This window comes from Hydra vulgaris, chromosome 06 (genome assembly GCF_038396675.1).
Source record: "Hydra vulgaris chromosome 06, alternate assembly HydraT2T_AEP".
NCBI lineage: Eukaryota > Metazoa > Cnidaria > Hydrozoa > Anthoathecata > Hydridae > Hydra > Hydra vulgaris.
In genome coordinates this window covers 39,095,889-39,123,684 of record NC_088925.1, presented here as the reverse complement: position 1 = coordinate 39,123,684, position 27,796 = coordinate 39,095,889, and the positions used below count along the sequence as shown (strand labels likewise).

Here is a 27,796-nt window from a genome sequence, read left to right as displayed (position 1 = left end):
ACCTTTAACGAACAATTTTTTTTTACTAAACGAGCTTTAAACTAACAGGTTACAATAATTATTTCGAGTTTTAAACCAGTCGAACTCGAGCAACATGTAAAACGAGCTGAGCCCAAACAATACTAATCCTTAACGAGCTCGAACAAAGAATCTCATGTTCGAAACGAGCTCGAGCCGAGCTTGAACACTCTTAATATGTAAACGAGCCAAGCCGAGCCCTGGCAAGCTTGGTTCGTTCGGCTCGATTTACAGGCCTACTTGCAGTGTATACATCATTAAATTAACTAAACACAGTTTTTACGTTTTTAATTGTCTTAATTATAAATCAAAGTTAAAGTTAAATATAATAGTTAATAAAATTTGTGAAAATATTTTGTCAAAAAATCTTTTAATGTAAAATTGAAAAACAGTAAGAATGTAAATGTTTTAACTAAAAATTATTTGCTGTTGTAAGTTTTTTGTTTTATTATTACATTTGTTTTTAAATTTATTATTTTTTTTTAGTTAATTTTTATAAAAAATAATTATAGATTTTAGTTGTTATATAATTTAAGGTAAATATCATTAAACATTATATATAAGTTATGCTTTTATCATTATAATATTTTTTTATCCTTACTTTTTACTTTGTAATTGCGTCTTTAAAGTTCATATTTTTCTTTAATCAAAATAAAAATGTTGAAGCTTTTAAATATTGTGGTTAACAACCAATGAATAGAAAGAAAAATGTTTTACATTTACATAAACTACATCTTTTAATTGTTTTTAATGATAAAATAGTAAACCACATTTCCAATTTTTTTTTTAATGATAAAATAATAAACCTCATTTTTAATTTTTTTTAATAATAAAATAATAAACCACGCTTTTTAGTTTTTTAATTGTTTTAATCAAAACAATCCTATCATAACAAAAATAGCTACACGCACATGTTAATGCAAAGTTCATGCGTAAAATAAAATCAATGTAATGCTTTAAAACATTGTTATGATTTTTTATTTTGTAGTTAGCTCCTAACTATCACTTCTTGATTGTGCCAATCAATATGTCATGGTATTTTTGCATGTAATCCCAGAAACAGTAGAATTAAAAAAGTTTAGATAAATTTTAAAGAAATAAAGATGAATAAGCAAAACTTATAATGTATTCTTTTAGTTTATTCTCTCTCCACTTTTTTTTTTTTAATATACACAATAATCATTATGTAATCATTCCGCTTTATCCATTACAAACATTTTTTGGAAAAAGTGCTAAATCTAATTTCTTTTATATAGCGCTGTTAAACTGATTGTTTGTGATGTTTTGACTCAGGAAAAAGAAACTCTTCCTGTATTTTCTGAACCCTGAAAGCAGTATAAATAATATATATATATAAAAAGGCTACTGTCTTGTAGAAGGCCTTCTAGGCAAAGACTAAAGAGGTAAACAGATTCTATCTGTTGACCAGCCTCGTACCCCTTCTTCATCTATTAGGCTGGCGCAGATGTATTTATAATACATTGTTTCCAGTTTAGGATGTTGAATGCTGGATCTTTTTGACTCAATGCATGGGTTTTGCTCATGTTTTATGACTAGGCATGAAAACATGCCTAGTTTTCATGACTCATTTTATTATCTTCTAATGAGAGTAAAGCTCTAAAACTCAGTTTTATGGTTCTGAAGCTGGCTGATAGTCAGGTTTTCAAAACTCTGTGGTAGCTCTCAGAGAGAGTGATTCCATTAACAGCTGTAAAATATCAGAGTACTAACAGTACCATGTTGTGCATGGATGGTGTCCATGTTCATACTTTTGTTGTGCATTGTCAAGGCCACATTTCCTTTATTACTGCTTAGGGTTTATTAGTAGTAATGAAGCAATTGGTTGCGCTACTAAATAGTGTGCTGAGTACTATCTGCGCTTTGCGGCGAGTTCTTTAACAAATTTAGAAATGACTAAAGTACCAAAAACTATAAAACGCAAAAAACCATCATCATCACCAATTTCTCTAAATCTATCATTCACTAATATTTGTGGTCTTCAAAGTACCTTTTCTTCTGTTAAGTTATTCATTGTTGTTAGTGACTTTAATGCTCATCACACTGAATGGCTTAGGTCTAGTGTCAGTGGCTCTGCAGGTGTTAAGGCCCACAACTTTTGCCTTTCTCAATCTCTAACTCAAACAGTCAACTTCCCAACTCGCTTTCCAAACAACCCACCTCATTTACCTTCTTTACTCGACTTATGTTTTGTTTCTGATCAGTGATCAGTTTCTCCACATTTGTTTCTGTCAGTGATCAGTTTCTCCACATTTAAACTTAGGTGCTTTTAATCACGGTTTGATCTCTCTAAAACTATTATCTCATTCTTCTTCATCATCTGAATTCCCCTATCATCGTACCTCTTACAACTACCATAAAATTGACTGGGACTCTTTCCGTGATTTTCATCGTGATGGCCCTTGGGTAGATTTCTTTTGTCTTCTTGCTGATAAATGTATTTTTACATAACTTCTTGGATTCAGGCTGGCATGAAATCTTTTATTCCCTCTCAACGATTCCAAGTCAAGCCTCACTCTTCTCCTTGGTTTACCTCAAATTGTACTGCTGCAATTTCCAATCAAAACCATTACTTCCATATCTTTCAGCAAAACGATTCTTCAGAAAACAGACATCTGTTTACTATTGCTGGAAACCAATGTAAAAAGGTTTTGTTTAATGCCAAAGCCCTCTATTCTCAGGTCACAAAATCTCATACTTTATCTCAAAAATTAGGCTCTCGTGACTTCTGGAAAATCTTTAACAGTATCAATAAGAAGGGCAAACATTTTATTCCACCTCTATTGTATGGTTCAGATTTTATCATCTCACCTAAAGAAAAAGCTGAATTGTTTGCTAAGAACTTTTCATCAAATCATCTCTTGACTCCACTAGTTGCATTCTTCCTGATATAGCTGACAAACAGGTTGATTCACTGCTTGATATTCGTATCACTCCAGTTTCTGTATCTATAGTGATTTCCTGCTTAGACTCTTCTACAGCTTGTAGTCTGGACATCATACCTGTTATAGCCTTACAGAAGTGTTCTCCAGAGCTGTCGTCTATACTTTCAAAACTATTTAACAAGTGCTTATCAGAGTCTTGTTTTCCAGCATGCTGGAAATCTGGCATCTGTTATTCCTAATTTCAAAGATTCTGGAGAGTGATCTGACTTGTCTAACTACTGTCACATTAGTCTTCTTCCCATCATAAGCAAGGTTTTTGAATCTTTAATTAACAAACACTTAATCTCTCATCTTGATTCTAATAACTTACTTTCTAATCACCAATATGGATTTCAATCTTCTCATTCTACAGCTGATTTGCTAACAGTATTAGCTGATAATTTTATCGTGCTTTAGATAGAGGTTAAAAGGTTAAGGCCATTGCTCTTAACATTTCTGAAGCTTTTGATAAAGTTTAGCATGCTGGTCTTCTCCATAAGTTTTCTTATGGTGCATCAGGTAATATCTTTAAGATTATTTAATCCTTCCTTTTCAATCGTAGTATAAAAGTTGTCCTTGATGGATAGCACTCTACTTTATATCCTTTACCTTAAGGGGTTCCTCAAGGTTCTATCTATAACTCTTTATTCTTTTTAATTTACATTAACGATCTTTCGAATATTCCACATCTAAGGTGGCACTGATTGCTGATTACCATTTATTCTTGTATTGATAAGAAGCCAACACTCTCTGATTCTTGAAGGGGGCATTTGAGCTTGAAAAGGATCTCACTTCTGCTACAGTATGGGGCTCACAGTGGCTGGTAAACTTTATTTCAAATAAAACTGAATTTTTTTCAGCCAATTGTTACAGCAATAGTTAAAATCTTTCTATATTAATGAATGGTAATGTACTCAATGAGTCATCTATCCTTCATCTTCTAGGATTAACTATTACTGATCTTTCTTGGAAACCTTATATCAAATTTATTGCAAAATCAGCATCTGCTAGGGTTGCATCTCTTGTTGGAGGTGAAGGTGTTAAATATAATATATATATATATATATATATATATATATATATATATATATATATATATATATATATATATATATATACACGCAATAGCATATTTTTATCGACATTTGCTTGCTAGTTTTGGTTACCTTTATAGCATACAGATTTTTTAGAAAAAGAAGGAAAAAGTAGAGAATAATGAAAGGAAAATTTGCTGCTGCATGCCAAACCTTTAGTTGATGTAGCAGTACTCCTTTTTAGTAGTAGCAGACTATAAGCTATTTGATGTATGTATTGAAGCCATATATATTTATATATTGTGTATATATATATATATATATATATATATATATATATATATATATATATATATATATATATATATATATATATATATATATATATACACAACTCAAAATGTGTGTTTAGATAAGCATGGTGAAGTCAAACTGAAATAGCCTGCTGCCGGCTATGTATATATATGTATAGCTATGTACATATGTATATCTGTGTTTGTGCATGTGTAAATATATATGTGTATATATACACTCTCATCCATAATTATTCAAATGGTCATACTTTTCAATATAAGATATCAAAGTTTTACTTACTATTGGGAGAAAAACTGAAGGCAAAATCTAACTGAATTATATGTTATTTTCCTATTAATTAATTAATAGGAAAAATATATTAATTATATATTAATATATTAATTAATAAATAATTAATTATTATTAAGTTAAAAATAAAAATTAATATAAAGTTCTAAAAAATTATTTTATAAATTATATTTTTCTATTTAATCTCCCGAGTGACTGCTATAGATATTCTTGGAATTCTACATAACGACTTATCCAATCAGTTTTATGCCACTCACTAATAAGTTTTTTCTGCATTTTTTGCATAGTTAACCATTCATCTTTGGCATTACTATGAACTTATTCCATAAAATTCCTATAAGAGAGAGGTCTGGTGATTGCAGAGGTCAAATCTTTCTATTCAATATTTGATCATTCTGTAACTCAGTCAACTAAATTGTACAATGTTCTGAAAATTATGCTTATGATTTAATCTTCGGGTTATTTTTTTATAAAAAATAGATTGGCTTCCCATTAGTCCAACTTTTAAAAGGAATAGCATGACTTTTTAATTATGTCTGAATAAACTACTTTTGTCATCATTCCTTCTATTTTTGTAATGTCATCTTTGGCATTTCAATCAAAACAGCCCCACACCTTAACACCACATCTACCATATTTCACAGTCAATAATACACACTACTTTATAATATGTTCAAAAAATTTTCTTTGGACTAACAATCTTTTATTGAAAACATAAGTTTAAAACTTTGAAACGTCGGTCCTCATTTATAGTCATTGATGATCCATTTTTTATCTAGTTTTGCCCACTTTAGCATTTTCATTATTTTAATGATTTTTCATCTACACATTTTAATCAAATTGCTTTTATGATTATAAAATTACGTTTTATTTTTTGTGCAAAAAAAAAAAAAAAAAATTTATATCATATTGGTATATTGATTTGAGACATTTAATTATTGTATATTTATTTCACAAAATAAATAATATAACCAGTGATAAGTTAATGAAACAATTTATAAATTAAAGATGACTTTTCTTGGAATATTAAAAAATGTAGTAGTGGTTTAGTGGTAAAGCAACATTTTCTTTTTTTGAAAATTTGAAAGTTATGAAAAAGATAAATGAATATGAAAAAAAGAAAATATTTAAAAAACAACAGATAAAATTTGTGCCACACTTAAAAATATAATTTTTTTTCATATTCATTTATCTTTCTCATAAATTCTTTTATTTATGATTTTGTAAATTAATTTTTTTTTTAATGATAGAGCAACTGATTGAAGATAAAGAAACTCCTTTGGTTCAAAATAATTTGGTAGCAGTTATTCCTCGATTAGAAAAAATATTTAAAGTATATTTTGAGGTGAAACCAAAATCATTTTCAGAGGGTTGGCGTAATGTTATTCATTTTACTATTGGTTCTGATGTCAGCAAATATGGTGATAGAGTTCCAGGAGTATGGTTTCATAACAGTGGTGATGGTAGTCTTTATATTGCTGCTCCTATAAATGGCATACTTGATAGGGTTTTTAAAACAGAGCCTCTTCCTCTTAAAGAGTGGTCACACATTGAAATTAGTCAACAATTTGTTTCTGATATTTACTTATTTTCAGTTTCACTAAATGGAATAAATATATTTTCTGAACAGAACAACCAGCCTGAAACTTTTGAAAATGTTAAGGTCTTTGCCTCTGATCCATGGTACTCTGTCCAGGACGGTTCAATAAAGAATCTTTTCATTGTTAACGGAGAGCTAGGTATGGCCTATTAGTATCGTTTTATTATACTAAAAAAAAAATTTTTTTTTATATTTTTCGGTTTAAATTCATGTACTCTATGAACTTTAATTAATATATAGTTTTTGTTTATAGATGCAAATGTTTCTGATACACAAGTAATTTCAAAATGTATGTATTTTTTATGTGGTTAAATGTTTAAAATAAATGATAAAATTATATAAAATGAGTTGTTAAATAGTATATTATTGTTTTTATACACAAATTGATAAAAACTTAAAAATTTGTCATAATTTTTCTACTGAATAAATTACATATTAAATATAGTAATATTTAAACTAACATCTTGAGTGTTATGGTGCCTTGCAGAGCTTTCTGGATCCTTCCAAAACCATCAACTTTTCAAAACCTTGTGGAACTTTCCAGAAACTTCTGGTTATCTGAATTTTTTTTGACTCTTCTCAAATTTATATGTGTGTGAGAGTGTGTGAGTGTGTGTTAAAGTTATTTTTTACACACTTCTAATTTACTTTTATCAAAACATCCATAATAACAAAATTTTTTCTTTGGTTTGTATATGCATATTTATGATTAAAATCAAAAACAAGTGACAAAATAATAAAAAGATTGCATTCTTTCTCTCACTTTTGAATGTTTCTAACAAGGAAATACTTTCAGGAATAAAAAACTTGTTTGCTGAAATACAAATGCCAAAAACACCAAATGCATTTAAGGTACTGGTTTTGCCCTTGAATTTACAAAAAGACAAATACACCAAAAGACAAAAGATTTTTTAGCCAAACAAGTTCAGGATCTTTAGTTGATACAAAAGTCTGCAAGTTTGTCTCCAATCAACTATCAGTAGAAAAGAGGTAACCAAGAAATGATTATAACTTTTTTACAAGCAAAAACAGTTCTTTTTCTTCCTTTGTTTCTACTATATCCTTAACATTTTTCAAGTTTCTAGAATTTGAAATTTTCACTTTCAGAATTTGACTATGTCTATTTCAAGCATCAAGTAATTGGGAAACAAGGAATACCAATAATGAATACCAATGCATAAATGATACAACAAAGAGAGGGAGCTATGTAAAAAAAAAAAAATTAAAGATGATGAAGAGTGAAAGAGAATTTGCATTGGAATTTTTGTGCTGATTTGCAGAAGAAAATTTTTTTTAATAACACGAGTAACACAAGAATAAATTTTAGGGGGCACAAGAGACGCTAGCTCTATAGAGCGGTGCCCATATATCATATTTATAGAAAAGAGAAAAGAGAAAGGGCATCATTGGAAGATCCCCCCTAGATATGGCAACAGTATTCTGTAAAAGAACGGATTTGATATTTATTGAGATAAAGAACAGAATCAGAAGTAAGAAAGTGCACGATAAAGAGATGCAACCTTAGCAGATGCTAATTTTGCAATGGATTTAATATATGGTTTCCAAGAAAGATTGGAAGTAAGAGTTAATTCTAGAAGATGGATGTATATGACTCATCGAGTACATTACCATTCATAATTATTGGAAGATCTAGATTATTGCAATAATAATTAGCTGAAAAAAATTGAGTTTTATCTGAGTTTAGCAGCTACTGAGAGTCTCATGCTGTAGCTGAAGTGAGATCCTTTTCAAGCTCAAATGCCCCCTCCAAGTAATCGGAGAGTGTTGGCTTTTTATCAAGACAAGAATAAATGGTAATACCATCAGCAAACAAGCCACCTTAAATGTGAGAATTTCTGGAAGATTGTTAATGTAAATTCAAAAGAGTATATGGCCAAGGATAGAACCTTAAGGAACCCCTGAAGTTACAGGATATGAAGAAGAGTGCTGTCCATCGAGGACAACTTTTATACTATGATTGGTAAAGAAGGATTCAATAATCTTAAAGATGTTACCTAATACACCATAAGAAGAATGCTATGGAGAAGACCAATATTCCAAACTTTATCAAAAGCTTTAGAAATGTCAAGAGCGATAGCCTTAAACTCTTGACATCTTTATAATGCACAATAAAACCTATCAGTTAACAAATCAGCAGTAGAACAAGAAGATCGAAATCCACATTGATAATCAGAAAGTAAGAATCAGAAACAAGATATAAGTTGAGTAGAGAAAGTAAATGATTCCGATTGTCTGGAAAGCAGGTTGGAAAGTTAACTGTTTGTGTTAGAGATTGAGAAAGGCAAAAGTCACTGACACAAGCCGAGCCATTCTGTGTGATGAGTATTTAAATCACCAACAACAACAATATTAACTGAAGGATAAAGAGAGGGCTTTGTCCGGAAACCTGACTACCAGCCGTCAACGTATAGAATCTGTTTACCCTTTTTTTACCATCTCTAACCTTTACTCAACCAAGAGCCCCAAGGCAGGGGGTGTTTTAAGACAGGGTTAGCCTTTCTCTCCTAGCCTTTGCTTAAAAAACCATATCCTACATGGCAGCAGGACATAAAGAAGGTTGTACTGGGTTACTTTGTACCAGTAGCAGGATAACCTGACCTGGCGATTGACAGAATTTAAACATTTCTTGTTGAATAGATTTAAAATATGAATATGATAATTATAAAATAAAAAATTTGAAAAATATGCTAGTGTATGGTAAAAATAACTTTATATATAATTAAATCAATTTTCTTAATATTAATATTGCAATAAACTTAGTCGAGATCTAAAAAACAGGTGCTAGAATGGGTTGTAAAAAATGCTAGAATGGGTTGTAAAAAATGTTTAAAAGTTTTCAAGAAGTTTTATCTATCAAAAAATTTTTGTAACCAAATAATTAGTTTAAAAAATGTCAATAATAGTTTTAAAATGAAACTGTTGTATTTTAAACATATTGTTTATCTTTTTAACATTGTTATTAACACCATTTGTTTACAGAAATTAAACTCTAAATAATTATGTTTTCCATTTGAACAAGGCTAAATTGTCACTAATTAAGTTAGATGTTAACAATCACTTATTAAGTTAGAAGTTAACAACCACTAATTAAGTTTGAAGTTAATCACTAATTAAGTTAGAATTTTACAACCACTAATAAAGTTAGAAGTTATTCACTAATGAAGTTAGAAGTTAATCGCTAATGAAGTTAGAAGTTAATCACTAATGAAGTTAGAAGTTAATCACTAATGAAGATAGAAGTTAACCACTAATGAAGTTAGACAATCACTTGTTAGATAACCATTTAGATAACCAGTTAGATAACCAGTTAGATAACCACTAATGAAGTTAGACAATCACTAATGAAGTTAACAATCACTTATTAAGTTAGAAGTTAACAACCACTAATTAAGTTTGAAGTTAATCACTAATTAAGTTAGAGTTTTACAACCACTAATAAAGTTAGAAGTTAATCACTAATGAAGTTAGAAGTTAATCACTAATGAAGTTAGAAGTTAATCACTAATGAAGTTAGAAGTTAATCACTAATGAAGTTAGAAGTTAATCACTAATGAAGATAGAAGTTAACCACTAATGAAGTTAGAAATTAACCACTAATGAAGTTAGAAGTTAATCACTAATGAAGTTAGAAGTTATCCACTAATGAAGTTAGAAGTGAACAGAAATCAATAAAGAGAATTAATGAGGTTGACAAAAAATTTAGAAAACTTTCAACTTTATGAATCAAGAAAACATAAACTCAGGAGTATAATCAGATAAGGATAAGGATAATCAGAGAAAATGTAAAGTAGGGGACTCGGTAAGATTTACCATTCACCAATATTGAATGTCAACAAATCATAACAGTTATTAGCAGTTAACAACTGAGCTTTGTTTTAAGTAAAACTCACCACACCACACCAACCACTGAAAACTCACCACACCAGCCACTGCAAACAAAAACTTTTTGAGCTCCTTATGTGGCTTTGACAATCCACACCAAAAGCACTAACAGAGAAACCTTTTATAAACAACATGGCACTTTTAATACTCTTGTATTGTATTTTCATAAATAGTCTTAGAAATAAAAATATTGCATTAATTTATTACATTTAATGATTAAATTCACTTATTATTTTATATAACAATAAATAAATATATATATATATATATTTATATGTATATATATATATATATATATATATATATATATATACATACATACATATATATATATATATATATATATATATATATATATATATATATATATATATATATATATATATATATATATATATATATATATACATATATATATATATAAAATATTATATTCGTGCTTACATTTACAATTGCTTACAATTCTTTGATGTTAAAATTTTACAAAGATCTTCTTTGTTTAAATCTTAGATTTAATTTTTTGTATATATTATATATATATTCAGATTCGGATTCAAAATGGAATTTGCTAAAAAAAGGTGCTTGCTTTGAGGGAAAAAATGATCAACCAGCAGAAGTTCCCATTAATCGAAATGGTGCAATAGTTAAAGTAAAACTTGTACATCAAACTGGTCGTGTAAAATGTGCTGATTTTTTTATAGGCAGTAATTTTGGTTGTTTCAATGATCAAACATTATTCAGTGTTTTTATTTGTAATAAAAATAAAAAAGTTCTGTTCCCATCTTCCAGGAAACCGCTTACATTTCCAGATAACAGGAACTACATATACCCCGGCTACCTTCCAACCGATAAAGAGGTTATTTTTACCAACTATGACGATCCGTCTTACTTTAACGAAGGAGATTCCATCTATATTTGGAATAATGAAGATCTTTATAACGCTGGTGAAGTAGATAACGTCGGACGAGCTTGTGTTGATGTATACGTTTCATTTGCAAATTAGTGTTAAGTATTTTTAACGCTTTATTATTTGATTTATTGTTATTACAGGGTTATTACAGGGTTTACCCTGAATTATAATTATAATTTTTTTTGCAAAAGTTTTGTAAATTTTATTTGATTTTTTTAACTTTAACTTAAAATACAAAAAAAAGTCTGAAATTTTAAATTTATTTTTTTGCGAAAGAATTTGCTAATAAATTGTTTTTAGACACCGAAAAAAATTTAAATCTGCTAAGTTTTAAAATATTTTCAAACGAGCTCTTTAGAAAAATATATATGCTTTTGCAGTTTATATTTTTTTCTGCTGTTAATCAACCAAAAGCTGTAGTTCTTAACTATTTTTGTTATCGCGGACCACTTCTAAAATTTTAGCAATTTTATAAGGCCCGCTTCCAAACTTATTTTTAAATGTAAGGAAAAAGGTTAAGAAGAAAAAGGTTAAAAGAAAAAATACATTGGAAAAATACCTTTATTTATTCGTATCAAATAAAATTTAGCGCATGACAGTTGTTAAATGAGATGGTTGTTCGATTTATTTTCAATTTTTTTTTAGTTTTTATTGACACTATTGCTGAGAACCCTTACGCACAAAGGTACGTAGTTCAACCGACAAGACCGGGGGGGGGCAGGAGTACTGGCCCCCCTCCCTCCACACACACGTGCTTTTTTTCTGATGGGCTTTTTTTATTATTATTTTAAAAAATTCTAGATAAAAAGAAATTTTTTAGAGATTAACAATTGTATCCCTCCACTTTGAAACCCGTGTCGTCGGTTCTAGGTAGTAGCAAACGTAATTAATGTGAACATCTCGTTTCATAAGGAGAGGGTAGACTTGTCCTTAACTATACCAAAAATCACAAATATCCTTTGCATGAAATTCAGCTTGCAATACTGCTTCGGATCTCATGTCAATAAGATAAAATTTTATAAAATCTTCATCATTTGGTATCAATCTACGCACCCAGGTCTCCTTAGCTCCTACCCACACAAGTCTCCGTATTGGCATTGAGTTCTGTAGTGTTTTGAGATGTTTCGAGACTTCTTTTGTACTTCTTTGTTTCAAACATCTTGCCAATTGCACATCACTGTGCGAAAGCAGTCATTTGTCTTCCAACTAATTCACTGCGCAAATGTTCGTTTGTCTTCCAATAAAGGAACATTAGCGCTAACTCCAACATCCACTCTCCTTTTCAAAAGTGGCAACCAAAAAAAGCTTTTCAGTTGCATCCACGATAGTGACGGGAGGAATCTGAAGAGACAAATTTATATTGTGCAAGAAACTAAACATTCTGGCTTAGTAAGCTAGTCCTTGCAATAGGTTTTCTCCAGAATTTGATACAATGCTGTTTCAGAAGATATTTGTCGGAAGATATTTCAACAATTCTAGATAGCATGATATGATTCGACAAAGGCACTGCCTTAACTTTCTTTCTTTGATCTCTGCTCACACAATTTCTACTATGTCCAGTAAACAAGGTTTCAATATTAAAAAAAACCATAAAAACTGAGAGACTCAAAAGAACACGAGAAAGACTATACAAATCCAGATTTAACCGAAACTGAAAGGTTTAAGTCAGAAATTTTGTTAGAAGAATGCAGAAATGTAAACCAAAAGAACAACGTTTTATTACTCATAATAACAAAGTAACGAAAATCAGAAAATTTCTATATGATCAAAAAGATAACAACTCAAATCATGATTCATAGTCAAAAGTAAATATCTTAAGCTCTGTATAAATTTAGCGGGAAGCTCTGACTCTAAATCAGACTGTCGACTCTTTTTGATTATTTCTCATATTATGTTGTACTATGGTTTCATTTGCCCGCTGAAACAAAAATCATTCTAAATTCTAAATACACTCCTGATTAAAGACCTCGTTTAAAAGTCGCGCCTAATTTACTTATTGTTAAGCTATTTTTTTCTTGTTTAAAATAACTCTTTATGGTTCTCATTATGCTATTGCCGCATCAATATCGGTTATAAGAGAAAAATTCTTCGAAAATGTTTCACTAGATTTGTGGGTTGAAATATTGCTGTTGAATATGTTCCAATTAAAAATAAAAAAATTTCACACACTAACGGTTTATTTAAAAGGATAAGTTTTAATATTTCAAAAGGTATTAAAGAATAAACTCAGATTGAGTTCCATCAAACGTGAAGAACTTCAAATAACACCAGAGCTTGTTATGACAATAACAAACAAAATTCTCGACCATTATTCTAATGATCTTTCTAAATACAGTCAACCAGTGCGTTTACGCAGAGATTTAAAAAAGTTAGAATTATTAAAAGATTTAGCAAAAAGTAAAAAAGCTAGCATAGCTTTTGTAGCACTTCTACGTTTTAAGAGAGAATGAAGTGAAAGAAAAATTGGCAACTCTATAAAAAGAAAAAATATAAAAAAATTCTGCTAAAGAGCGTAATGATTGGCTTAAAAATTATATTCTACAACGGAGTGTTAAAAGAATGTTACCAGATTTTGAGATTATTAAACAAACTAGAAAGCTTGTAGATTATGTAGCTAAACTACCTCAAGGCTATAGACTTGAATCTAACACACTTGTTTTTATAAACGAAATAAAACAAAAAACTTGAAAAGTTGGTAAAAACTAAAATTAATAAGCATGAGCAAAAAGTGATACTGATTTTAGTTGCTAAACTAAAAAAAGCAACGGTGATGCTGTAACACAAATTGTTTACTTGCGCTCAGATGTTGCACCTATTCTTAATAAAAATAATATTAAAGATTTACTTTATACAGCTCCAGCAAAAATAAACAAACTTCTTGAAAAATTTACTTCTAAGGGTTCAGGTTAGAAACTTAGTCGTTGCGAATTGTTACACATTGGATTTTCAAAATATATCCCATTTACAAGTAAGTCTTACATTAAAACACCAAGTTGCATTCCGAAGCGCTGCGTTGTAAATGTTAAAAACACAGACAATAAATGCTTTAAGTGGGCTTTCCCTAGTGCACTATACCCGGTAGATCCTCCTGAGAAAAAGCATGAAAAAAAGCACGGAAAAAAAGCACTTGAATCGTACAACAAAGTACAGCCATCATCTTGGCGAGTTTCATTTTTGATGGAATTGATTTTCCAGTTTAAATAAGCGATATTAAAAATTTTGAACGTCAAAGTCCAACACTTATAGTTAACATTTTTGCATGGAGTAATTGTCTTTATCCTCTTTATATTAGTGATAAAAAGTGATAAAAAGTGATAAAAAGTGATAAAAAGGATAAAAAGGATAAAATTAATTTTGATCTTCTGCTTGTTCAAGGGGATTCAGAAAAATCACACTACGTTTGGATTAAATATTTAACTGGAATGCTTTATTATAATAGTAAGAATAAGGCTGCAAAAACACCCTTGTTGTCGGTGTCTTTATGCATTCAGCACTGCTGAATTGTTAAAAGCTCATCGCAATGATTGTCTTGGAATTGGAGAAAAGGTGCAGCGCATAGTGATGCCTGAAAAAGGTAAAGACAGTATTTGTAAATTCACAAATTATCACAAGAAAATGCAAGTGCCTTATGTTATTTACGCTGACTTTGAATGTCTGAATACTCCAGTGGAAGGAGCACAAACAACCCAGCTAAAATTTCTACTCGCTTAGTTGCAAAATAGATACCTTGCAGCTATTACTACATAAAAGTTAGAAGTGATGGACTTACCGAAGCTTAAACACTATATCGCGAAGAGAATGCAATAGAGCACTTTTTTGCTAGCCTTCAAATTGAGGTGGAAAGAATTAACGCGGTGTTTAGAAATCCGGAATGGTTGTGACTAATGTTGATAAAACTTTATTTGCGGAAGCAACAGTTTGCTACATCTGCGATTGAGCTTTTAATAACGATAAGGTCCGTGATCATTGCCATATAGCAAGGAAAGATCAAGGTGCTACTCATAATAAATGTAATCTTAAGTTACGCATTAGGCCTGGCGTAACTAAGATCCCGTGGTTTTCATCTAATCATGCCGGCTCTTGGAAAAGCTGATGGAGGTAAGATTAGCTGCATCCCAAACACTCTTGAGAAATGCATGACTGATAACGAGCTATTATTGCTAAAACGTAAGGGTTTCTACCCTTATGAACACGTTGATAGCTTCAATAAATTTAACGAACGATGCTTACTATCTCAGTAAGCTTTTTATAATAAGTTATCAAGAGATGGTATTAAAGCTGAAGATTATAAGCATGCGCAAAACGTTTGGAACACTTTCAACTGTAAAAGCTTTGGTGACTACCTTAACATCTATCTTAAAAAAGATGTAAAACTTTTAGCTGATGTTTTTGAAAAATTCAGAACCACAAGTATGATTCACTATGGTTTTGACCCAGCGCACTACTTTAGTATCGAGGTATAAGTTAATAAGCAAGCATAAGTGATCTTAAATGATTGGAGTTCATCTTGAGCTGCTAACTGATATTGACATCCACCACTTCATAGTGATGGGGCTTCGTGGTGGTATTTCAATGGCAAGCAAGCGCTTTGCAAAACCAAACAATCCAGAATGCCTAAACTATGACAAAATAAACCGAATTTTTTATTTTTTATTTTTCATTTTTTTTTTAAACATCTTCGCTTCCAACAAGGTTGCAAGCAGCCACTAATTAAAGTTGGAAGTTACTGTAAGAGAAAAGATGAAGATTGTAGAGCAAGATAACGATTGACGGACAATTTAAAAGATTGCAAATTATATGAATCAGGAAAGCAAGATGAAGGAAGCGAATTCCAAAGAACTGATGTTCGAGGAAAAAAACTAGACGAATAAGCGTTTTTGGAGCACTTAGGAACAGTCACAGAGAAAAATTGACACTTAATTGAATGACGAGTAACACGAGAATGAATTTTAGTAGATGGCACAAGAGACGCTAGCTCTTTAGAGCAGTGCCCATTATAGTATTTGTAGAAAAGAGAAAGAGAAGCAACATTACGACGATGTGATAATGGTTGAAGGTTGGCTGCAAGAGCAGGTTCAACTATGTTTACAATGCGTTTTTGCACCTTGTCTAAAAGAGAAAGGGCATCATTAGAAGATCCGCCCCAGATATGGCAACAGTATTCCATACAAGGCCGGATTTGAGATTTATAGAGATAGAGAATAGAATCCAGAGTAAGAAAGTGGCGAGCTCGATAAAGAGATGCAACCTTAGCAGATGCTAATTTTGCAACCGATTTGATATATGGTTTCCAAGAAAGATTCGAAGTAAGAGTTAATCCTAGAAGATGAAGAGTAGATGACTCATGGAGTACATCACCGTTCAAAAATATAGGAAGATCTAAATTATTGCGATAACGATTGGCTGAAAAAAGTTGAGTTTTATCTGAATTAAAGTTCACCAGCCACTGTGAGCCCCATGCTGTAGCAGAAGTGAGATCCTTTTCAAGCTCAAATGCCCCCTCCAAGCAATCAGAGGGTGTTGGTTTCTTATCACGACAAGAATAAATGGTAATATCATCAGCAAACAATGCCACCTTAGATGTGAGAATATCTGGAAGATCGTTAATGTAAATTAAAAAGAGTATAGGGCCAAGGATAGAACCTTGAGGAACCCCTGAAGTTACAGAATAAGAAGAAGAGTGTTGTCCATCGAGGAAAACTTTTATGCTACGATTGGAAAGGAAGGATTCAATGATTTTAAAGATGTTGCCGGATACACCATAAGAAGAAAGCTTATGGAGAAGACCAGCATGCCAAACTTTATCAAACGCTTTTGAAATGTCAAGAACGATGGCCTTAACCTCTCCACCTTCATCTAATGCACGATAAAACCTGTCAGTTATTACTGTTAGCAAATCAGCTGTAGAACGAGAAGATCGAAATCCATATTGATGGTCAGAAAGTAAGTTATTAGATTCAAGATATGTTGTCTGGGCCACAAGCTGTAGAAGAGTCTAGGCAGGAAATCACTTTAGATACAGATGCTGGAGTGATATGAATGTCAAGAAATGGATCAACATGTTTGTTGGCAATATCAGGTAGAACGCAATTAGTGGAATCAAGAGATGATATTGATGAAATGTTTTTAGCAAACAGTTTGGCTTTGTCTTTAGGTGAGGTGACAAAGTCTGAACCATACAAGAGAGGTGGAATTATAGATTTGCCCTTATTATTGATATTATTAAAGATTCTCCAGAAGTCACGAGAGCCTAATTTTTGAGATGAGATACGAGATTTCATGACCTAAGAATAGCGGGTTTTGGCGTTAGACAAAACCTTTTTACAGTTGTTTCTAGCAGTAATAAACAGACGTCTGTTTTCTGGAGAATTGTTTTGCTGATAAATATGGAAGTAACGGTTTCGATCGGCAGCATTTTGATTTGACAGCAGCAGCAGCATTTCAATTTGGCAGTTTCGATTTGGCGATTTTGACAGCAGCAGCAGCATTTCGATTTGGCAGCATTTCGATTGGCAGCATTTCGATTGACAGCAGCACAGTGTGAGGAAAACCATGGAGGAGAGTGAGGCTTGACCTGAAATCGTTGAGAGGGAATAAAAGATTCCATGCCAGCCTGAATCCAAGAAGTTATGTAAAAAGCATATTTGTCGACAGGAAGTTGAAAGATTTCTACCCAAGGGCCATCACAAAGAAAATCACGGAAAGAATCCCAGTCAGCTTTACTGTAGTTGTAAGAGGTTCGATAATAGGGGTATTCAGGTGATGAAGAAGAATGAGATATTAGTTTTAAAGAGATCAAACTGTGATCAGAAGCACCTAAGGGTGAATGTGGAGAAACTGAGCACTGACTAGGATCAGAAACAAGACATAAGTTGAGTAGAGAAGGTAAATGATTCGGGTTGTCAGGAAAGCGAGTTGGAAAGTTGACTACTTGAGTTAGGGATTGAGAAAGGCAAAAGTTGTGGGCTTTAATACCTGCAGAATCACTGACACTAGAGCCAAGCAATTCAGAATGGTGAGCATTAAAGTCACCAACAACAACTATATTAGCTGATGGATAAAGAGAGAGGGCTTGGTCAATATGATCAGAAATAACATCAAAAAGAGTGCAGTCTTGAGATGAAGGAGAGCGATATAGAACAAAGAGAAAGGCAATAGAGTAAAGTGGTGCTAAACGAAAGCACATGAAAGAATAGTCTGTGGATTCAAACCTAGTTTCACGACAAACAGGTGAATTCTTACGAATGTAAATGCCCAGGCCAAGCATGTGACTGTTGGAGTCTTTACGAATTAGAGGAAGATAACCATCAACACTAAGATCACAAGATGAGACAGCCGAACTCAAATGAGTCTCACAAAGAGCAAGTAGGTCTGGTGAACTTTGCAAGAGATAAGACTCAACAGAAGAAAAGTTACTTCAAAGACCACGAATATTAGTGAACTATAGGTTCAGAGAACTTGGTGATGATGATGGTTTTTTGTGTTTTATTGTTTTTGGTACTTTATTCATTTTTAAATTAGATTGAAGAACTTGACTCAAAGCATAGATAGTACTCAGAACACCGTTTAATAGCCCAAACAATTGCCTCATTACTACTAAAAAACCCTAAGCCGTAACAAAGGGCTCCAAATGTGGCCTCCGCAATGCACACCAAAAGTACAAACAGGGACACCATCCATGCGCAACATGGCACTGTTAATACTTTGATATTTTTCAGCTGTTGATGGAATCAGCCTCTCTGAGAGCTACCACAGAGTTCGGGAAACCTGACTACCAGCCGGCCTCAGAACCATAAAACTGAGTTTTAGAGCTGTACCCTCATAAGGAGATAATAGAATGAGTTGCCTAGTCATAAAAACAGAGACACAAGCAAACTCATGCATTGAGTCAAGAAGATCCAGCATTCAACATCCTAAACTGGAAACAATGTATTAAAAATACATCTGCGCCAGCCTAATAGATGAAGAAGGGGTGCGAGGCTGGTGAACAGATAGAATCTGTTTACCCCTTAAGTCTTTGCCTAGGAGGCCTTCTACAAGACAGTAGCTGGGTGCATTTAACATCTGCCCAAGATGAGTGTTTTTATCGAGACACCATGAATAATGAGATTATATTCAATATAAAGAATTCAATATAAAGAATTCAATATAAAGAATTCACATATAATGTATTTAGATGCCAATAATTTATACGGCTGGGCTATGATGCAGTATCTTCGAGGTCAGGGCTTCCAGTGGTGTGAGCCCTCAATTAAAGAAGTCCTTCAAACATCAGATGATGCTTCATAAGGTTTTATTGTTGAGATTGATATTAAATATTCTAAGAATTTACATGATAGCCACAACAACGACCCTTTCGCTCCACAGAGGATGGTGATTGATGAAGAATGGTTGAGTGAGTACAAGCAAAAAATATCTAGAAAACTTGACGTAAAATTAACCAAATGTGAAAAACTAGTCCTTAACTTACGAAATAAAGAAAAATACATTTTTCACTATCGCAATCTCAAATTATACCAATCAATTGGGATGCGAGTTATCAAAATCCGTAGAGCTATAAAGTTTAGACAAGAACGCTGGATGGCTCCTTATATTCAGATGATTAATAATTTAATAGCTAAACGTAAAACAACTTTTGAAAAAGATTTCTTTAAGCTGTTGAGCAATAGCGTGTTTGGAAAAACTATGGAGAACCTTTGCAAGTGTATACGTGTAAACCTTGCTCGCGGAAATGAAGAAAATTGACTACGGAAACACACTCAGATTAGAATTAAGAGCAAGGGACACCAATAAGGCATATACGAGCGAGTAAAAACGTCGTTACCTCCTCTTGATACTAAACGCTGAATCGTTTCAGATGGAATCAATACTCTTGCATATAGTCATAAACTTATTTAAATATTCTATCAGGAGGTAACTGGGTTCCAGACAGAACAAGTTGTACCTCTTCCCAAGCGAATCATCTCCAACAAAACGATAAAGGGTTTGTTGACCTATTTATTGCACAACTAGATCAATAGTATAAGCCTTTAAAGAACAAGTAGGATCAGGCCCTTTTTTAACTCTAGCTCACCTGGAGCATATAAATAACGAACTTTTACGCTAGAAGTAATTAAAATTTCTTTTCCTGCAACAGGCATCGATGGGGCTAAAATTGTTTTTTTCCATTTTTATCGCATCTATTGGTTTTTTCCCTAGTTAGCGTATAGTTTGGCTATTAATTGATTTTACAACATCAGATGAACCTTTTGCCCAAGCAACAGATCTTTCAGTCATTTGCAACTCTTGAGCATACTGGCAGACAAAAAGTTTTTTAGCGAGTGTGCCATTAAAACGTTCAACGATAGACTGTTCTTGATGATTTCCAGCTGCAGCTCGCCTGATCTAGACTTTACTTTTTTTTCGAGAAGTTTTGTAGTAGCCCCTTTAAGTTCACTTCCAGCATCAACTTTGATAAGATTGGGCCAGTTGAAAAGGCCACGTTTATATATTTTAACTAGAGTTTCTGAAACATTAGCAGCTGTTTTGTTAGCAATAGGTTCAGCGTTTATAGCGGCTAGCTATGTCAACAACCATTAATGTGTATTTATATGTATATCAACCAACTTTGTCATGAGGTAGATAAAGCAAATCAGCTTGGTGGACATTAATAGGATAAGTATTGTTAACCATTGCTCTTAGTATATAAGTTAGGGCAGGCTAATAATTTTACCATATAGCTTGCTTTTTAAGTCATTTACTAGCTTCTTTGTCAAAAACTTTTGCCGTTGCAAGCTTTTTAATAGCAGCAAGACGACGCCAATACCCTTTTGGGATATAGTAAATCTTAGAGAGCTCCATTACAAATTTATAATTAGAAAGACGTGTCTACAATATAAAAAATGGAAGAGTTATTAAAAAACACGAAAAGCAAACACATCATAGAGGTAGCTAAAGATAACAAAAAAGAATTTGATATGTTAAGCGTTGTAAAAAAAGATCACAACTCCGTGCAAGTTTTGCCAGAGTTACTTGTTACATATACTTATATATGCCTTATCTTGATTCGTAAATAATTAACTTTCTTAACAAAAATGAATCGGCTTATGCTAAAAGGGGAGTAGTCAACAACATATGGTTTTGAGAAAACTAAATAAAACTTTCCATTCAGCAGCGTAGCAACCTAAGGGCTTTGCGGGGCAGTATCCCGGGGCCCTCAAGCTCAGAGGGCCCTCGAATCCTTACCAGAAATCTTGATCGAACTGAACTTTTGGAAATTTCTCCCATTTTCAAAATAAATATGACAGGTTGCAACTTGCAACCCCACTTTAATCATAACAACTCTGTTGAGAGAAATTCAAAAGTTATGCTTAAGCAATTCCCCTAAATTCTTTCTGGCAGTTTGGTAGTGTTGTCAATTTGACCGATAGTGATATGTGCGTCATTCCCCAACGACACTTGTAGCGTATCAGTGTGTTTCTCTTTCATTTTATTTTACTTTTAACGTCGTCAGTGAATAAGCAGTACCTACCTACTCTAGTACAATCGTAGACTGTGCTCGAGTAGATAGGTAGTAGTAGGTATTTTTTTAGGTATTATGTGTTATATTATATTTAATGCTAGGCAGGTTAACGCGTTATTACCGCGTTAATGCATGAATAAATTAAAGCCGACAATTATTTTATCGCGCGTTAACGCACTTTTAATTTGTTGTTATGTAATTATTTTGAAAGTCCGTTGCTCATCGCTTCTGAATACACACACAAAATCCTGGGTGACCCAGGCTGGGTCACCCAGGGATGTTAATCAGTAAGCTACTGGCTACTTGGGGTGGGCTTCATCACGCGTTTTAACCAATGAAAGCATTTGTTGTGAGCCTTTGAGAGCTGCAGCGCGTCAATTCTAAAACAAATTTGTTTAAAATATTTAAAATTATTTTAGTTTATGTGATTATTAAATTGTCAAAAAATATGTTATTTCATATATTTATGTCAAGTTTATCTATAAAAATTTCATTTATATAAATAAAAAAGTTAATAACTATGGACAAAATAAGCTTTCTAAATAAATATGTGCATAATTATACTTAACATAATCGGAAAAGTTATTATAGTTGTATATTTCTTCTACTGTTGAAAGCGAAAATATTCATAAAATTTTTAGAACGTTTTTGAATATTTTTGACTGAATAAAAACGTTTCTACGATAAAAACATTCTTATTCAGTCAAAACATTCATAAGCGTTCTAAACTTGCACGTAGTTATTTTTTTAACAATCGAAGGAATAATTTTAGTAAATTGTTTGCAACTTTTGTCAAAAAACCGTGTAAAGACGTAAATCTTTTCATTTGTTTATTTAATTCAAGTGAAACTTTGTTTTTTTAATGTAGATTAATTTGAAACAGAAAATATCTTGAGTGAAAAGATAAAATGGAAAAAAAAAAACAGAACTCTTAAGTAGGCATTTTTATTTTAAAGTACTTCCAGACGGTGGACTTGATAGAAATAAAGCTATTTGTAACCACTGCAAAGCTGAATTTTCTTATTATCGTAGTGCTTTAAGTTTGAAGTTATTACTTAAAAGCAGCACACACTCTTGATAATAGCAAACCACCAAATCGTGCGATTAGTCGCGATTAAAAATTTTATTCATTGCCCAGCACTAATTGTATTATATTATTATATTATATATTGTATAAACAATACAATATTAGATTATCTAATATTGTATTGTTTAAATGAATTAGAAAACAAGAATTATGGATAAAAAGAAGAAACCCAGTGGTGCATATAAACACAAACAACGCCAAGAAAGAGAAGATAGTCAACAAAAATTGCCCAAAATTAACAAGTTTTTTAGTCAGCCTTCTGCAAGTAGGGGAGATGGGGGCGCATTGATCGCCGTAGCAGTGTATTGAAAATTGCGCAGAACCTGAAAGAGATATAAAAACTTATTAACTACGAAACACATGTAGAACTATCTGGCTTTTGGAATATATAAATATTTTGATTTGAAAAAATGATAAACATGAATAATTTTAACTTTTAAACAACCCTCTCAAAAGATCAATGTACCCCAAACTATGGGGTACTATGATCTCCGACTTTGGGCACATTGATCTTATATGCGTAATATTATCTAAACGTTTAACACTTCTATAACTAAATCTTGTAAATAATTTAGTCAAAGGGTAATATTGTATAACATATAATACATCTAAATTTTTTAATTATTTTTTAAATATAGCAGTTAAACCCACTAGTCTAATTTTTAATTAAAAAATGTATAAATCACAGCAGCTATTAGCTACCCGCTTTATATACGTTTAAAACTTTACAACAGCTTGAAATTTATAAGACCTGAAATATAAAGACTGAAATAAGAATACAACTTTTAAGTTTACAAAACTTGTTAAAAGTACAATATTTTGATTAAGAATATTTCATCATTTGTGAAAGTCAAGTTGTGAAGCAGCTTTTGGTTTACATTGTTTTTTATTCCTAAGCAAGTAATTCTTAGTTTCTTTCTTATCTTTTGTGGAGACTTTTTGTTGATTTTTGGTTTGCTTCAAAATTTTCTTTTCTTTTGACAAAAGAATTTCATTTCTGACAGGAGTATCAGTCAAGATCCTTGTTTTTAACTGCCTACTTTTAACATTTTTTTTTCTGGCAGATGCTTTTGGGTAAGGTTTTAAAACCTCAGGTGAGATTATAGAAGCAACACTTGTTGACACTTTGTTTAAAATACTTGTTTAAGTATTTACTATAGTTATTTCAGACTCTATGTGATTAACATGTGCTGGTATCATTTCAGATTCCATGTTGTTGACAGGAGTGATAGTAACTGTATCTGGAGCAGCTCTATCTGTAACTGATGATGATAAATATTCGTCATCTTTGAAAATTTCAGAATTGAATGGCTCAATGCCAGCTACTCTAAATCCTGTTTGTATATTAGATGGTAAGAAAGCTTTTGTATACGGTTCTCGAACTATTGAAACAATATCATAAATGGTCATTGGTCTTGGGTTTGAAACCATCCAATTATCACATGCAGAATTGTAAAACCTTTTCAATGGTCCAAAAACAGTTCTATCTAATGGCTGCAATTAATGGCTGCAATGGGGAGGAAAACTTATCATTGTAATTCCGTGTTGAATTGCAAGCTCCAAGCCTTTAACAGAAATATGACTTTCATGACTGTCGAGAAGTAACAAAACTGGAGATTCCTGAGAACAGTTTGAATATTTAAAAAAATGTTTAATCCATTCTATGAAAATTTCTGAGTTCATCCAACCAGAAGGATTTGCAAATCCCACACATCCAGGAGGTCCTTCCTTAATCATGTAATCATGAAACTTTACCCTAGGAAAAATAAATAATGGAGGAATGGAATTTCCAATAGCATTAGAGGCACAACATGCAGTTACCAATGTTCCTCGTTCTGCAGATGTGATTCTTCCAACTTGTTTTGCTCTACCAGCTAAAACCTTTACCGCCTTTTGAACGGTTGTTAAACCAGTTTCATCAACATTATATATACAGTTAGGATTATATTTATATCGATTTCTTACCGTTTTAAGATTTTGAAAAAACTCTCTTACAGTGTGTTTGTTAAAAGCTGTTGATCGAGCGAAGCTCATTGCTTCAGGTGTTCGTAGAGACAACTCTGGTTGTCTTTTCATAAAACCTTGCAACCAATCAATGCCTGCAATTTTATTTTTGATCCATGATGATGGGCATATCTTATTGTTTTTTAAAGCAAATTCATATGCCAATAATCGCGTTGACCTAGTTGAAAGGCCATAGTTCATTTTTGATGCAATTAGTAAATAACTTGATAAACTTTTTTCATCTTCTGCTGTAAAAACTTGTCTATTGTTGTAGTTAGGCTTGAAAGCTTCATTTGGATTAAGCCTCTTTTTACGACAATATCTTTTTAAAGTCATTCTATCTATGTTAAACTGACGTGCTACAACATTCAGTTGTGTTCCTTCTAAAACTTTATTAACAGCTACTTTCATTGTTTCACTTGGTATAGCAACTTTATTTGTTTTTTTAATTCTATTTCTAACCATTTTAAGATCTGTAAAAAAATATATCAATAAAAACATATGTTTTTAATAAATGCTAATATTTAACATAATAATATTATGTTAAATATTTTTTAATTATTATGTTAAATATTATTCTTTTGATATTATAAAATAATAGTATTATTATTACTAGCTTATAACATAAGTAGATTTAAAAAATGAAATGCTAAAAGCTATTGTTTGTTTATATATAGTTTTTTTTTAAATTATAAATACAATTCCATTCGTTTAACTGTATTGCTTATAAAAAAAAACATGGGGCACTTCGTCTTCTATGAGGCACTTTGATCCTCCAATCAATGGGCCCCGCATAATCAAAGATCAATGTACCCCAATAGGTATAGGTAACATATTGATAGCAATATCTACTGTATAAATTGCAGCCAAATAAAAATTTTATATTATATTATACACCTAACACTTACAAATTTAAAATAAAATTGTTGTTAACCTATACAGACATCTAAATAAAAATATATTTGAATTATAGTACGATTTAAAAAAATCACTTTTTATGACGATAAAACAATATTTTTTTTGACGTTGATAACCTTATGAAAAAATATTACGAATAATCAATTAGGGAAGCATAATGGTTAATTAAATTGCAACCTCACTTCTAGTAAGGCAAAAATGAACGAGTAAAAGCCAAAAGATCATACTGCCCCGGCGATCAATGCGCCCCCATCTCCCCTACATCTGATCAAAATATTTCTATTGATAGTGACTCAAATAATGTGGTAATGCAGTGTTGGTTGAGAAGCCTACTGAAGTAGATTCGACAATTATTGCAGTTTGAGATACCTCCGCCGCTGCCAATCATGTGAACGTGGATGTTATTTACATGACACACATAAGAGGGGAGGGTTTGGAGGAATCACAGACCTCTACATTTTTCAAAAATGTGTACGACAAATCTTCTAAAGACTTGGGAAACTTCACGAACAAAATATTAAGTGATAACGAAAAACGTGAAATTCTTGATATGGGGCCTTTAAAGCCTTCAGGACCTTTTCCAACAGGCATCAACCAGAATAATAGGTGTTTTTCAAAACCGTACTACGTTTCGGGTTCTAAATATGGGCCAGTTAATTGTTTTTGGTTGTGTTATTCCAAAATACTAGGCTCTACCTATTGTCAACCCTGCTGGTTATTTGCTTCAAAAAAGAATAATGTTTGGTGTACGGGAATTCGAGATTGGAAGCATTTATTAGAAAGAATTAAACAACACAGTTGTTCAAGTGGCCATTCGGAAGCATGTGATGTGTATGAATTTTGGAAAAAAACGGCCCTGCCCTGCACAACGGCCCTGCAGTGCACAAAAAAGAGCTTAAGTAGCTTAGCATTTTTAAAGCATTTGTATATTTCATATTTTTATTTGATAAAACCTAATCAGTTTACATAGCAGTGGGGTCCCATTTTTTAATTTGCCCCAGCTACGTCACTGTTTCCATTATCTTTATTTTTATTCAAAAAGATGTTATTTTTTGTGTATAAATTCTTTATTACCCCAGTTATCATAAAATACACTTGATTAATGACATTTATAAAGCTTTCATATGAAAAGAAATCATTAAAGTTGCTTGACTTATCCCCTTTTAGCATAATTTGAAAAAAAAGACAAATAAATGTGTTTAAAAAATGTCTTACTAAAAACACCAAGAAATCAGTATTTACGTACGCTCCTATATATAAAGAACTAATTTTAGAAATATATAATGTCTTCAAAGTAAAAAAATATATACTGTCTTTAATCTGAGATAAGCAATAGGAGCAATATAGTCATCATTTTCAATCTCAACAACTTCGAGTGTTGGCCACATATTAATTTCAGCATAAATGTCTTCAAACTCCACTGAAATTTAGGGTTGTAGTTTTTTTATTTCGCCATTTTTTCAATCTTCATTGGTACATGTTCTGCAGGGTAAGCTTCTTTACATGGACAACACAAGTTTGGGCAACCCGTTGCTCTAAAGGAAAAGCTATAATTCATTATAGAACCGGTGGTAGGTCGGCCAATAACCTTAGATGGAAATTTTATATCATATGTGCACTGCATGAACTTGTTATTGAAAAATACTGCTTTTTGTCATTTTCAACTTGCCTTTCAACTTACCTTTGGTTTCATCGGAAAAACAACTTTTTTTGTAAAATTGCAACCATAACGTAAAATTTCTGAAGACGAAACTTTTTGTACCACAAATTTATTCTTTTTGGAGGATGTCTTAATAAGGTTACATACTTAGTCTACTGTGTACAGTCTATTGTATCGCTTTAGTTCTCGCTTTACTATGTAAAAACCCCTATCACACGGTAGAAAGGAGTGCCCTCTTATGGGGTAGAATTGCTCAATCTTTTCAAATTTCTTTAAATCAGTCATAGCTAAGAGTAGTCTAGATAATGAATGGTTTTTATTTTGGCCCCAACAATTATCTAAAAATAAGTGGAGTTCGGTAAACTGCTTCCCTACCTTCATTAAATAGTTAAATTGAAGGGAATACACTACCATGGCACAACAGGCAAGGATCCAGCCCTTGCCTGCTGTGGCTTGGTGGTAAACAATAATGTGTGCTTTGTTACTTTTATTGTTATAAACACAAAAAATATGAACTGAAAGTTGCCTCAGATAGAAGGTTTCTTGCATTGGTATTTTTGGTATTTTTATGTTCTGCAAGTCAAAACACAATGTTAAAATTTGACTATTGTCCTTA

The 27,796-nt window shown here is 31.9% G+C and overlaps 2 protein-coding genes across 4 annotated transcripts in view; one reads left to right on the top strand and one right to left on the bottom strand.

Moving 5' to 3' along the window:
• Positions 1-11,261, top strand: part of LOC100212432 (uncharacterized) — a 58,717-nt gene extending 47,456 nt beyond the window's left edge. For all 3 annotated transcript variants that reach the window (XM_065800087.1, XM_065800089.1, XM_065800088.1), the window contains 3 exons: positions 5,848-6,336; positions 6,451-6,486; positions 10,646-11,261. In XM_065800087.1, the coding sequence (XP_065656159.1) occupies positions 5,848-6,336; positions 6,451-6,486; positions 10,646-11,103 (983 nt within the window). In that variant the 3' untranslated portion in view covers positions 11,104-11,261. The remainder of the gene's footprint in view (positions 1-5,847; positions 6,337-6,450; positions 6,487-10,645) is intronic.
• Positions 11,262-24,098: 12,837 nt separating this feature from the next.
• Positions 24,099-25,067, bottom strand: LOC136081384 (uncharacterized). Its single transcript, XM_065798697.1, has one exon. The coding sequence runs from the start codon at positions 25,065-25,067 to the stop codon at positions 24,099-24,101; it is 969 nt and encodes a 322-aa protein (XP_065654769.1).
• Between the last annotated feature and the right edge of the window lie 2,729 nt (positions 25,068-27,796).